Consider the following 14702-nt stretch of genomic DNA (forward strand, 5'->3'; position numbering starts at 1 on the left):
ACCCTGTAAGCTATTTATTCTATATTACTTTTATTTTAAGGTGGGTAAGCCAGGCGAATTGCCGGGACCTAATCTGGTCATGTCATTATGAAAAGCTCTCTTATAAGCAAAGCTATTTCACTGCATGAAGGGGGCCCCCCTGCTAATACCCGCCAGCAGCAGCGAGGTCAAGCCCCTGATACCGAAGAAAATAAGACTCGTCTCGTTCTGCGTTACACAAACCGTGCGTCTCTGCCTTTTCCAAGAAGAAGGAGGTGTTTCTTCCTTGGACTCTTCCGGTCTCTGGTTGGCTGGTGAGTTGCCTCAGTGACACACCGTGCTCACTTGCTGCCCTTTGCCATTTTGCCCGTCCCTCTGTCTTACCTGCGGCGAGGCAGGAGAATGGCTTGAAAGAGACAGCAGAACACCTGGTAGGAACGAAATTTGCTGACGAATCGCCCGCATACTAGATATGTGCTCGCCCGCATCGCAGATCCCGGTCAAGCAGCTCAACGGCTCTGTGATTGCCAAAGTGACGCAACTAGCCACTCGCTACGGACGCTTCTGTCGCACAACCCTGTACCCAGCCCCTTTTATGCTATAAGACTCGGGGCCCCTCACGTCGGCAAACTTCCGCCGGTCTAGTGGTTTTGCTCGCTCCAACACTCTAGATATGCGTGCTTGAGTAGGTCTTTACACGGAGATTTCAGACGTGCTTGTCTGTTCCAATTCGACAAGAACGCTCAGCATGGCTGTGTGGGAAACTGATGATGAGACCGACGGGCCGATCTTGCCTGTGACAGCGGCACTACCGACGCCGGCAGACACGCCATACCGAACACGATCGCGACCGCCATCACGAACTCCATCACGAACCTCAAAGAAGTCGCGTCGATCTACCACCCCACCACGGCCTGCCACATCGCCGCCCCCGATACCCGGAACGGACAAGACAGACAAGACGGACAAGAGCTCCAAAAGGTCTTCAAGGGACCTGGCTTTCGACGACACCATCAGCATTCTCGACCCTCGCCGATTCACGCCAACTCTGCACGCCAACCTCGTCTCTGAGATTCTTTCTCTTCGTCGCGATCAGGAGGAGAAAGTCAAGATCATCGAGAGCCTGGAGGCTGCCTTGCAGACATCAAGAGAGGAGCAGGATGCACTTCAAGATGCCGTCGCTACAACTTCTAAGGAGAACCGGCAGGTTAAGCGTCAGCTGGCGCTGCTGGAAGGCGGCACGTCCACTGCTCTGAGTGAACTCACCCGCGAACGGGACGAGGCTGCAGAAACAATCAACGAAACAAAGAAGAGGCTCGAGGCAACACAGAAGCGGCTTCGACACTGCGAAGAAGACTCGGAGCAGACGCATAAGCAATGGGCCCGGGAAAAGGACGCCTGGGATGAAGAGAGACGAAAGCTGGAACGGAAAGTACACGTCGCCGACACTCGGCTAAAGGCGGTCATCGACGAGGTTGCTGCCTTCCAGGCGGCCGAGATGAACGCGACCAATGGCAACAACAGCACCGAGAGCGAGGCCGAAGAGATGGCGGCCGGCAAGGAAGCTGACAGTGCAAGCGTGCGAACCATGAGCCCTACAAGCAGCATTCGCTTCTCTGTCATGTCGGGAAAGCTGAACAGCCATTCGCTCGCCGACGAGTTAAATTTTGACGGAGACGACGACTACGAAACCGATACTGGCCGCGAGAGCGTGCTGTCAAACCACTTCCACGTTCGCAATCCCAGCCGAGACAGCCTTCTGAACCGGGCGCATCGCCGCAACCAGAGCAACGACAGTGTCCGCAGACCGGGAAGCGTGGTGCGTGGCCGTTTCCTGAACCAGTCCGTGTTGGAGCGGCTAGAGGGTGTCATAATCCGTGAGGTCGAGGAAGAGCAGCAAATTCCGGTCGCAGAAGTGCCCGTTGTGCCTGTGGTACCAAAGGTCGAATACACGGACTCGGCTGTGCAATACTCGCCGCCTCCTTCACCCAAGCTACTTCCCCAAACCCTCCTGACTATAGGGCCTATATCGGAGGTCTCCGTGGAACCGTCGGTAGAAATTCCCGTGGCCCAGACACCACCACCGATCCCAAGCCGTGCGGATCGGATATCGCTCAGCGATGCCACGTTCGAGATGCCGACTCGTGGCGAGTGGGTCGAGATCGAAGCCAACCAGCGGCGCAAGAGGGTGCACATAGCACGGACATTGACTATTGAGCCTGTGACGATGAGCAGCAGCCTGATGGTTTCTGTCGGATCGCAGACAAGTACAGAAATGCCTCTCACGCCGCCCAAAACACCAAAGTCCCCCCCGTTCGAGAGGGGACACTCGAAGACCCGGACATCACCAGGCTCTCCTGCCGAGTCTCTCAAACCGGCACAGGCGGTTCTCGTATCCGCCTCGACGCAGACAGATCCGCCGTCGCCTCCAGCAACACCGCTGGCCACGCTGTCTCCGATGGGTCTGGTTCCGCTGGGACAGATGCCTATCCCGATCATCAGTATACACCCGCCAACAAGCCGGCCGACGACACCGCACGAGCCGCTTCTTCCTCCGCTGTTCAAAGACTTTGGCTGCCAGGTGCAGCTTGCAGCGCCTTCGTCGTACACGTCGACGTCTGTGCAGACAGATGAGATCCGAGTGGACAAGCGGCTCGACCGTCTTCCCGCACATCTCCACCCGTCGGCCATCACGTCGCGGCCGTCTTCGCCGGGCGCATTTATTGTCGATCCGGCAGCAGCTGCGGTAGATGACCTGAGCAGTCCCAACCCGCCAGCTCCTGGCTACGTGCCACCGCGAAACCCCAAACGGTTAACGGCCCGCATCAGCATGGGCAACGAGCCTTCGTCTCCGCCAACGCAGATCCCGTTGTCGCCCATCTCCCTGGAGACACACGATGCCTACCCCGGGAACAACGATGATGGGCCGCTGTCCAACCAAAGGGCACCGATGCGTCGGCCCCACCGTATCAGCAGTCTGTTTGCAGGGTTCGACGCGATCAGCTCGGACGAAGCAGATGAGTTTATGGACGGCGACCTGAGTGACTTGGAGTTCCAGACGGCGCTGTCAGCACCGAAACCACAATCGGGAAGCAGCTCAACGCGCACGAACGTTAAGCGGAGCGGCGGTCTGGCCAGCGACACGACATCCCCTGAACAGCCCGTCCCGCTTCCACGGCGCAGCTCTTCTCGAAACACGACGCGGTCCAGCATGATGGGCATTGGTAGTGCGGAAACGTACGGCAGATTGCCACTGCGCGAAGCGAACCAGGACAGCCGTGATCCCGTGCTGATGCGGAGACAGTCCATCAAGGGCTCACGGCTGTCGTATGACAAGCCAAGCAGCCGGTCGAACGGGATGCGGAAGGCGGCGATGATCCAGAGCGGCATCGCTACACACCAGGGCCGGTCACGCAGTCCGAGTGTGACCGAGGTTGCCGACCCTCCGTTTCCGATTCCGACGCGAGCAAGCTCCCGGAAGCCTCCTGTCAGTGTCAGTGCGCCGAGCGACGGCCAGCGCAGTCCGACACGGGAGGCCTGGGCGCCGCGACGGACTAATAGCCGCGGCGGCAACTACCGTGCCAACAGCATCCGCAAAGTGCGGTCGGCTGCGGCAATCCCGGTCAAGCCACGGCACGGGCGGCGTGCAAGTCGGTCACCGCCGCGTCACGTGCCCTTTTCGGCCGACGACGAGGAGCCCGAGAGCCCTGGCCTGCCGCCGCTGCCGAACAACGACTTCACGGCGACGTCTCGGGCGCATTACCGCTCGCACCGGCACCAGATGTCGACAACCACAACGACGACAGACGTGACGGGCAGCAGCGGTAACCAGACGACGGGTGTGGTGGATGCGATTGCGCAGACGATGGTGGGCGAGTGGATGTACAAGTATGTGCGGCGGCGGAAGTCGTTTGGTGGTGCGGACGTGTCGAACCGCGACGACAGCAGCAATGACCGGCACAAGCGGTGGGTATGGCTGGCGCCATACGAGAGGGCGATTCTGTGGAGCAGCAAGCAGCCGTCGAACAACAGCATGCTGATGGGCAAGTCCGGACGCAAACGTAAGTGACTAACTATCTCCATCTCCATCTCTGCTTGGTCCAAGATGGCAGTCTAACATGTCTCACAGTGACGATCCAGTCGGTTCTCGACGTCAAGGACGACAACGCGCCGCCCAAGGGCTGTGCCCAGCTGTTCAACCGGTCGATCCTGATCCTGACGCCCCAGCGAGCGCTCAAGTTTACGGCCACAACGCCTGAGCGGCACTACCTCTGGCTGACATCGCTGTCGTTCCTGGCCCACTCACAGCAGGCGGTGCCGGAGAACATTGCGATGCCACTGCCCAAGACAGCGCCAGACTTTGAACTTCCGCGGCCCAAACGGCGAAACGGGATCCGAGACTCGATCCGGCTGACCAAGAGCAAGGGTGCGCTGGTGCAATCGAGCCTCGCGGGGGCTTCGATCGCAGTGCCGGCATTGCCACCACCACCACCACCGATGAGCGTGGCGTCTTCGCAGACAGATTCGATGCCACCCAGCATCCCGAGTTACCGGCCGGCTGAGTCGACGGTGTCAGCGCCGTCAGTGGCGCCGTCGATTTCGACGCACCAGCGCGACATCTCGCGAGACACGGCCGAGCCGCCAGTGATTGCACGGTACCACGACCGGTCCAACAACACGGCGATGGTTCACGGACGCAAGCGCAGCAACACGGGCGGTCACGTGCCACCACCACTGTCGTTCCGGGGCTTTTCGGGTCCGGCAGGGAGCAGTAGTAGCTACCACCAGTCGACGAACAGCACGGCCGGACAGTCGGACATCTCGCAGTCGCAGGCATCGACCAACGTGACCTGGGGCATGGTCAACGGGGCAACGGCGTTGAGCTCTCAGCGTACGTCGGAGGCATCGTCACGGCCGAGCGGGCCGGTGATGAACAACTTCTTCGACGCCATCGGGACAGTGCGCATGGAGGCATTCATCAGCCCGCTGGCGATGCCACAATTTGACGAGTATCCGGGCGAGCAGGAAGAGGTGCTGTACCGGGCACGGCGGCGCAGCAAGGACAAGCGGCGGCGTGCGAGCCGAAGCCGTCATCGTGACAGCTACACGTCGCGGGGAACTCGTGGCACCGACGACTTATATGCCGGCAGTCGTACAGGTGGTGATGAGGATTATTTCCGCGACGACCCCTTCAGAGGGTTCTAACTTGTTTTGCGTCTGTTCACCTCTCTTTGCATTCTCGGTGGGGGTTCATTCATACGAGGTTCTAAAAGGTACAGGGCGCGTACACACGCTATTTCTTGCACAGTTTCCTTGCGTTTTATTTATACCTTTCCTGCTGTTTTCTGTATGGCTGGTGAGACGGCCAACAGGGCGGTAGGCTTTTTAGCTTCTGTCCTTTTGTCTTATTTATTTCTTTGCCTTTTTTTTGTCAATTATATTCCACCCCAATCACTCCCTGAAATCTCTTTTTGTTTTGTTTTTTCTTTGTCAACGGCTCCTAGCAGCAGAGATTCCCCATTTCGTGTACAATCATGGGTTCATTCAAACGAATTTAGTATTTAGCTCCATCTTGACGGTTTTGGCAGACAAGAAGCACACTTTCTGGTGGCGCGAAACATGGCCAAATGGCAGTGACCCCGCTAGTGCACTGCGTAATAGCTACCCCACGAGCAGAAAAAAAATACTCATTCTAATACGAAGTCTTGCCTGTTAAAGAATTGCGATTGCTCTTGCCTTTTGCGCGTTCGCTCCTTCCTTTTGCCCTTGACGCGTACGTCTTCTCGCGTCTGTTTTTTGTTGTCGCTCCGTCCAGTCGTCACACTCGCTTCGTCTCTCTTGCACACCGACAAGATGGCATCGCTCGAGGACGTCCAGGCACGCCACCGCCGCGAGCTGCGCGAGCTGCAGGGCCGCGTCACCAACAAGAAGAAGAACGCCACTAAGAAGACGCGCCGGGGTGTGCTGGACGAGTGTGCCGCCCTGGAGCTGGCGCTGCACAAGAAGCAGGCTGCCGAGCTGCAAGAGCTGGAAGGAGGCAAGGACGAGGACGAGGACAAGGAGGACCAGACGGAGGAGGACCAGACGGAGGGGTCTGGTGATGTCGGCGGCGTCACCGTGCAGCTGGCCGACACGACGCTGGACGGTGAGGGAGGAGGAGCAGAAACATCAGCATCTCCATCTTCCTCCACCCAGCCAAAGAAGCGCAACCGCCAGCGGGAGCGGCTAGCTCGCCGCGCGGCCGCCCTCGAAGACGACCAGGCTGTCGCGGCCGCCGAGGCTGCCACCATGGTCGACCATGCCGCCGTCGAGCGCGCCGTCCTGGCGCCGCTGATCGGCCGCAGTGGCCGCGCCGAGCACGCCATCCGCCCCGATGGTCACTGCCTGTTTGCGGCCGTGGCCGACCAGATGGCCGAGCTGGGACGGCGCGTGAGAGCCGATGAAGAAGACGAGAAAGACGAGAAAGACGGACCGGCAGATCCCTACCGCCACGTCCGTTGGGCTGCTGCTCGCTACATGGAAGCCCATCCCGACGACTTTGCGCCGTTTCTCGTCGGCGATGACGGTCTGCCCGCTCATATCGCCCGCATACGCGATACTGCCGAGTGGGGCGGCCAGCTCGAGCTGCGCGCCCTGGCCAGCGCCTACGACGTCGACATCCACGTGCTGCACGACGGCCGCAGCGAGCTGATCCGGCCGGCCAGCGCAGACGGCCAAGGCGAGGACGGCAACCCGCAGCAGACGAGGCCAACCATCTGGCTCGTCTACTACCGCCACGGCTTCGGCCTCGGCGAACACTACAACTCGCTGCGCGCAAAGACAGAGGAACCATGACGAAGACGTTGGGAAAACACAACCCCCCCCAAAAACGTCTTCTTCGTCTCCCTTCTGTTGGCTGCCTTCTTCATCCGTCCTCGCCATCTTCTAGCCTGCTGTGATACCAAGATTCTTGCATGCTCTCCCTCAAGCTCGTACAACGAAGGCATACGGCAGCTTTAGCTCGCTCTGGTGTCCCGGACTTGTCCGCACCACATCTTTCACCGGGTGCAAAAACATGGCTGGCAGACACGACCGGCCGTTATGTCGTCCCGCGAAACCGCCCTTCACGACCCCATCCCATGGCACTGTGTGGCCCTCTGGATGATCCACGAGGACCGCCATCGAACCACCGCTCTCGCTGACGGGGCGACCACGGGCGGTCTTGAAATCAGGCCTCGGCACATACACTGCCTTTAGCCCCTGCAGCAGCGCAACGGTTACTGGAACCATCGCCAACCCGACATGGTTGCCTCACGTGCATGGTGTCCAGAAGCCTCCGGGAGAGACGACACTGCTTGAAATTGTGGCGAGAGCGTGATGAGATCGGCCTCTTCCGCTGTGCCCCATTCGTACTTGTCAATCATCGCTGAAGCTGCAGGCAGCTGTGGTCCGATAAGCCGGATGGACAGTACATCTGGGACTACCCAGACCGGCTCGTTTCCCGACTTGGCCGACACCAGCCTCTGGAAACTTGGTTCATAGTCGCCGTGGTAGTCTGGAATATAATACCGCTCGTTCCTCTCCCACAGCTCCCGTCTCGGCTGCTTCTTGGCAGATCTCGAGCTTTATATCTTTCCTGCGCCTGGTTTTCTTCACCTTTGTCAGCTAGAGCGTCGTAGTCGCCCGGGTCAGACAGGGCCGAGCTCACCCGCCAGCATCTTCACTCTCCTTCCTAAACACCTCGAGAAGATCACTCTCATTTGCCTCTGTCGTTTTATTATAGGTATGTGTCGTTAAGCAGAAAGGAAGGCGCGCTGAGTTTGAAGCCCTGCCCGAACAGGAAAGCACGGCCTTCTGTCTTGTGGCAACGCCGTTTACAAATGATTAACACTTAGAGCACAAGACCGATCCCCCAAACACAAATCATTCAACGGCAATCAACAGCAATCGTTAAGAATTAGTCTTGATTAATAGTGAGGACGAAGACTCTGTCGTTCTTCGTTATGCTGAGTACGCCACCCCTCCACTCAAACGCCTTTGCTAAGGCAGCAAACTGCGAAACAGTGCCGCCAAAACACTACCCCATCAAGAGCCAACAACATGACAAACAAGTCATGGAATACCGCAAAAATCGAAGCATGGTTTCGTCGTGAGCTGGGCTGCAGTAAAAACAGTGAAGGGTATTGAAACAAAACGCGGCAGTGAGACTGACACTACCACGACACGAAACAAAAAACAGTGCATTACAAGGAGTAGGTAATTCGTCAGTTCATCATGCCGAGACGTGTCATGCGCTTCTCCATCCTTGGGCGAGGCGCAAGACGGCCGCCGCCGTTGGGCTGACCATAATACGGCCGTGGTGGCAGACCGCCCATACCACCGGGTCCAAAGCGATGTCCCGGGCCACTTGGGAGTCCCATACCCGGAGGTCCCATACCTGGAGGTCCCATACCCGGAGGTCCCATGCCCGGACGACCAGGTGGTCCCCGAGGGGGCATAAATTTATTCCCACCGGGCTGCATCCGGTAGTTCGGGGGTGGCGGTGCCCAGGTCTGCTGGATGCGCCTCCGGGCATCGCGCTCGCAGTAGAACCTGCCAGCAACCTCGAAATAGCCGTCCCTGAGCGGGATGCGACAGTCTCCACAAACAAAGCAGGTGGGGTGATACTTCTGGTCGGTGTCATCGGCCAGGTACTGGCCTTCGATGCCACCTCCACACGTTCCGCACAGGCTGCCGTTGACTCGGTGGTAGTGCTGCTCGCAGTACGGCTTGTCATCGTGCACGTAAAACGTGGCTGAAGAGAACGACTCTGAGCATGTCGTGCACACAAAGCAGGCCTTGTGGTAGCGACCTGTCAGCCGGCCGTCCGCGCTAGACACGGACTTTCCCGTGATGGGATCACCACACGCCTTGCAGATGCCGCGAGATGGGGCGGGTGCAGTGGACTGATCCCGTGTGCGGCTGGCTTCAGGCACGCTGACTCCTTGGCCGCCATCACTGCGCTTACGCGATGCAGGTCTTTCCGCTTCTTTGTTTTCCTGTGTCAAAGGCGCGTTATTGACATCGTTGCTGCTACCCCCCATTGGCGAAGCCAGGGGGGAGCGAGGACGAGTTCGCCTTCTCGTGTCATCGTTGTTATTGCTGCTGCTGTTGTTGATGTTGTCATTGTCGCTGCTGTTGGTGCTGCCATGGGGCTCGCTCGGCCGGCGGTCAGCTGTGGGTGGCCCGGCTGGGCGTTCCTGAATGGAGAGCTGCCGGGGCTTCTCGCTGATGGCTATCGTTTCGGTGTCAGACACCATACTGCCAAAACCAGCCGGGTGACTGCTGCTATCGCTGTTGGCAGTCTTAGGCCGGTGATGGTCGGAGGCGTTGCTGGAAGTTGAAGTGTGAAAAGAAGAAGCCGAGGACGACGACGAAGCCGAGGAAGACGCCGCACCGAGAGGACTAAGGCTTGATACCGTCGACGACATGGAATCGGATGACGAGTGGTACGGGTTCCCGATGCCAAACTCGGCAGCCAAGTTGATTTGCGGCACATTGCCACTGCCGCTGCGAGTGGGCGGCCGGATGAGGCTGGTGCGCGGTGGTGGTGGCCGGGATGTGTCTGGTCCCATGAGCTGTTTCGTCGTCCGGTCGCCGGAGAAGCCGCCCAGACGCGACGGTACGCCACCACCAATGTTATTGCCATTCGGGTTGTTGAAAGGCGCGCTGTTCGACGACTGGTGTTTTCGCAGAGCAGGAGCAGACGGCGTCCGCAAGACAATGACATTGTCGTTTAGCCGTGGAAAGGTCCCGGAACGCGAGAATTGTGGCGGTTCAAAGCCGTCATGTCGAGGAAGGCCGTCATCCTGGCGCAAAGGCTCTAGACCGCCATAGCCGCCCTCATTGCGCTGCATTTGTGGGGGCAGCGCAGGGCTCGGGGCTGATGTCGCGTACTGGAAGCCGCTCGTGGGCCCACCATTGTTCGCAGTGCTGATGCTCTTGGCCTTGCTGTCGCTGCCGCCATCCCTTGAGGGTGGAGCAGTGCGTGAGCTGTTGGCTTTGGGGCTAACACCAAATGGCCCTGGGACAATGGTGCCCATGCGTTGCAGTACGTTCGCGCTCGCCTTGTTTGGACTGCTGGCAGACAGGAGAGCCTCGGGTTCGTCGTTGGCCGCCCTCAGTCCGTAGTCGTCACCAGGTCGTGACTCAAAACTGCGCATACCCATAGGCGTTCTGGGCGACGCAACTTCACTGACATTGCTGCCAGGAGTGAGCTGTCCAGGCCGGTAGAAACCATTGTCTGCGAGACTGTCAACACCACGGAAGGAAAGGTGGAAGGCCTTGCGGCATGCGTCGAAACTTACTCGCTGCTATTGTGTCGACCTGGGGGGGCAGACGTGAGCTACTTCTGGGAGCATACGGCAAAAACGGCTGTGATGGCGGAGGGGGAGACGGTTCTGGAGCTGCAGCAAAAGTTAGTCGTGAAATCATCAGGAATCGTCTCACAGACGGAGGCCAGATCACCCAACCTACGTTTTGACGGTTTCTCGCAAACGTGGTCCCCCATCATGGAAATCTCAACGTCTTGCCCACATGATGAGCATTTTATGGACGGCAAGAAGCTTGCCGGCCTGGTAGACATTGCTGATTAGGAGGCAGGACCGGATCCGCGAGGCGGTGGTGTTGAGAACATGTGCGAGCTGGCTGGCAGACTGCTGACACTACCAGAGTGACACACGACACTGGCTCGCTGCGTGCTTGTCAAGACGGCCAGGACGATGCAGACGGATGCCTTGCTGTTTGTGCTGCCGTGGTGCCGTGCTGTCGTCTTGAGTATAAGACCAGAGACAGACGGAAGCCTGGAGAGAGAGGTGTAGTCTCAGGTCTCGGCAAAACAAAGGAGCCAGGCTCGATTGTTTTATGTGACGCGATCCAGGGCGGGAAGAAAAAGAAAGCTGGAAAGACGGGGAAGAGCGTTTGAAGAATGAACGTGTTTCGAAAGGAAGGAAAGAAGGGCGAGTAAAAGAGAGAGCGAGAAAGAGAGGGAAGGGTCTGTGAGCAGTCTCCCTAGTCTGTTGTGCTGGTGCTGCGTTTTGTGTCTCGAATTGTGGGTGGGGTTGAGCCACTCGCACAGAGAGACATACAGAGTAATACAGAAGATCCTCAGCTTACAGGGGGGGAATGGCACGGATGGAGGTGCAGAGCACAGATTTCGACTACTGACAAGGGAGAGAAAGGTGGAGGAACAAGGGATAGCAGGGAGCAGGGGGGGGAGAGCTCGAGCCAAAAAGATATGGACTTTGTCAGTGGAGACGAGCCAAACGCGCTGTAAGATACCACTCGTATGAACGGAGTAGGAAGGACGAGGCTCGGGACTGCTTAGCGAGCGCGTCAGCCAAGGGCGGCCGAACAGGGCGGCAGTTCCAGCTAAGCAGGTTGAGGCCAGGAATGTGGTTTGCCACCGAGAATACAACGCGTTGCTTCCGCGCATCCGTGGAAGCATGCAGCAGAAGCCAGGGAGCGAAGCCGCCAACAGCGGACCGCAAGCCACGTTTATGCGCCCTTGTCCACTGGTCGGACTTCGGACACGCACTACTGTTCTGTACGGAGTACTTTGTAGCGCACTTTGTCCCCTCGGCATCCCCTGTTTTTTAGGGCATTCTATATACAGCACAAACCGGGATTCTAGCGGCCGGCTATGGGTTATAGCATGCTATGCTGCAGAGTAGCAGCAGGAATCTTACGAGTCAGTCCTGGCATTCCCACTTTGGAACAAGCTTCGTACGGAGCAATTACTCGCAACGGCTCTCCTGGTCTTGGCGGCCACTAATACGATGTACTACTCCGTACTCCGTATAAGCGTCCGGTCGCTTTTGTCCGCACAGCGGTGAGCGCGCATAACACACAGTAGAGCACACCGCACATTTTGCTGTACTAGCACCTTGCTGCTGTATACATGCATAGCCGTGCTCTACGATGCGCATCACGCAGCTCGCGTCTTCTGTCCTGCTCGTACGAAGTCAACACGCGACCGCTTGTCAATACGAGCGCACCCCTCTAAAATAAGGCCGAGTGCTAAAAACGGGTTTCTCCCTCCCCCTTTTTTCTTCCTTTTTCCTCCCACTCGGTGTCCCTGGCTAGACTGCTTTGAGCAGGACAACAGCCTGTGGGGGCCTTCATTTCGTGCAGCAAAGCTTGGCGGGGCCACTGCGGAACTTTCCTCCTTGGGCCTGGCTCACGCTCTGCGAAGCGGTACTGGGCGATCTTGCAGAGCTGAATTGAATGACCTGCACATTCGTGCCGTGGCTCGTCGATTTGCTCACAGACTTGCGCTGCAGCATCTACCGGGCCCAACGGGCTTTGATTCGTGCAGTTCGCGCGGTCTGTAAGATTGCCCAACATGGAGAGGCACCACAAAGCTGTCTGATCCGTGGTTCAGCGAGCTCATCGTGCTAGCCGACTGGCCCGAAGAAGGAGTCCCGGCATGATTCGGAAGAGAAGGAAATGTAGGTTGCAGGAAGAGAAGTCGGCCCACAAGTGCTGCCTTTGTTTGATTCTCTTATCCTATTATTCGTTCGTACATAGTACACATGCCCCAGGCAGCGGCAAGCGAGACGGCCGTGAGACAAGTTGTCGCTCTCCAACCACACGGACCTGTCGCATACGCGTAGCGTGCCATATCCTACTCGTGGTTACGGGTACGGGTGCGGAGTTGGATTCGATTACTCGAAAGAGAAGTGTAAGAGGTAGCGCCTCGCTGGCTGTGCTGTGCTGCGACGACAGAGGGGCCAATCAGATGGACGGAACGAGAATATGGGGCCGGCCGTTGAATTGTCCTCATTTTAAAACCCCAATGCTTCGTGCCACCATTTGTCGACGGGGTCCTGGACCAATGAGAGTCCCTCGCTAGTATAGGGTGTAATTTCAGAAATGACGCCGTCCTACTGTCATCGGCTCCGTCTACATACATAGTAGCACAAGCTGCTTCTCGAAGGACGGAAGATCGTCTAAGCGAATCCGGTTCGCCATGTTCAAGCAGCCGTTTTGCATAATTATCGGTAATATGAACAGGCTCTCCGGCCAACATTCGGGCCATGCCAGTCTATTTGCATATCGCATCGTCCTGTCTGCGCACTGACAAGACTTCTTATCGTGGGGGCGGCCTGCAATTTCCTGACTCGGTGTTTTCCAGTCTACATGGCAGATGACGATCTTCACTCATCGACCCCTATCGCTAACGTTATTGTCAGATAGCTCCATACACCCGATCCGCACGGGGCACATCCTGTATCTTACACAGTAGCATGGATACGGACAGCTAGATAGTGATGGCTGTGGGATCGACAATGGCATAAGGGCAAACAAAGCAGCCGCTAATTCGCATATCGGCGAGCTCCAGGGGTGTCTCTCGCGCTGCATGGACGCCCGAGTACTGCCCGCACAGCCAATGCCCGGCTGCCCCGCACATACACCCGGTCTTTTATGATTAGTATAATTCGAGGTCAGTGGCGACGGGGCCGTAACATGGCGGAACAATTAGACCGTTGTGGAAGAAGGACGATCAAACAGGCACGCCATCGGACAACTTGGCTTTATTGGCGGCACAGGACAGTCCGACGTCATACATAGCATCGGCATATTTGCGACATCCTCGGATGCTAGTGTATACAGGTGTGCTCCGTAGCGTGCAGGCAGTCGTGGTGCTTTCGGGCGAAGACACGACGTCGTCAGCTGCCGCTTTTGCCTGCACGGATATCCTATTCGGCCCCTCTCCAGGCCCACGTCCTAGCCCTGTCGACATGTTGGAATAAGCAGCACACTGATCTTTAACCGGTGGGGAGCCGTTCTGGCTGCAAGAACCAGCCGAGTTCGTCCGACATTACGCTGCCTTGTACTCCGTATCACTACGAGTGCTTCTTCACCGTTTTTTTTTTCACCATTACTGCTGCAGGCAACAGAATCAGTCGGTGATCGACATGTGCGATGCACAATCGCGGCACATTGACTGGTCGACCGGCTTTGTGCAGACGTGCAAGGGGGGCTCGTACCAGTCCGAGAAGGACCTGGATGGACAGCAAGCCGAGGCGGTGTCGCTCGGTATCAAGGAAAAAGCTGCATACTATTCCGTAATACCGTTCACTACCGAAAAACGCCCACAAGCTGGGGCCCCTCAAAACGCAACCCCGCCATTTTGCCCTCTACAATCCCCCTGACAGCGGGGCGCCGCAAAGGCGGTGATTGAACCAAGGTATCGGCCATCACTCTGGTCGCCTTACATAGTACTCCGTACCTCAGAACAAATAGGCCTTAAGCGACTATTGGACAACTCCTGCAGTAGCGTGCTCTGTAAAGGGTAGGAACCATTCCGTAGCCCCCCGAGTCGTGATATGGGAGCAGGCAGCAGTCCGGTCGTGCCTTCCTGGGTGGTCAGATAATAGAGATAGGCCCTGTGCGTCGTCTACGACATATATAGCCTTCGTAGTCCCCCCCCTTCCAGAAGACAGCAGACTCCTCAACCCAACCCAAACTCACTCTCTACAAGCAAAGCACCTTCAGTCTTCATCGCCGTCAAGGTCCCAACCCATCTCCCCAACACCCTTCTATCTGGATGATCGCACTCGCTCGGGTTGCGATCACAGAAAACCGTCACAACGTTTTCTAACCTACTCAACTCGTAAGATCTTTGACGATGCTTCTGCTTCTACACAATCTAATCTTCTTTCAGGGTCCATCATCCGTTCGCAGGAGCCCGTTGCACTGCC

The 14702-nt window shown here is 57.6% G+C and overlaps 3 protein-coding genes across 3 annotated transcripts; 2 read left to right on the forward strand and 1 right to left on the reverse strand.

Annotated features, from left to right (window-relative positions):
* Window positions 1–727: 727 nt before the first annotated feature.
* CMQ_474 (nuclear migration protein) lies at window positions 728–5184 on the forward strand (the record flags this gene model as incomplete). The annotated part of the gene is made up of 2 exons (XM_014317553.1): window positions 728–4040; window positions 4109–5184. The coding sequence occupies 2 exons, from the start codon at window positions 728–730 to the stop codon at window positions 5182–5184; spliced, it is 4389 nt and encodes a 1462-aa protein (XP_014173028.1).
* A 648-nt stretch (window positions 5185–5832) lies between these two features.
* On the forward strand, window positions 5833–6813 carry CMQ_1546 (otu domain containing protein 6b; the record flags this gene model as incomplete). Its single annotated transcript, XM_014318625.1, has 1 exon — window positions 5833–6813. One exon carries the CDS (start codon window positions 5833–5835, stop codon window positions 6811–6813), a length of 981 nt encoding a protein of 326 aa, XP_014174100.1.
* A 1409-nt stretch (window positions 6814–8222) lies between these two features.
* On the reverse strand, window positions 8223–10633 carry CMQ_571 (lim domain containing protein; the record flags this gene model as incomplete). The annotated part of the gene is made up of 2 exons (XM_014317650.1): window positions 8223–10240; window positions 10603–10633. The coding sequence occupies 2 exons, from the start codon at window positions 10631–10633 to the stop codon at window positions 8223–8225; spliced, it is 2049 nt and encodes a 682-aa protein (XP_014173125.1).
* Between the last annotated feature and the right edge of the window lie 4069 nt (window positions 10634–14702).

Source organism: Grosmannia clavigera (genome assembly GCF_000143105.1).
Source record: "Grosmannia clavigera kw1407 unplaced genomic scaffold GCSC_140, whole genome shotgun sequence".
Taxonomy (NCBI): Eukaryota; Fungi; Ascomycota; class Sordariomycetes; order Ophiostomatales; family Ophiostomataceae; genus Leptographium; species Leptographium clavigerum.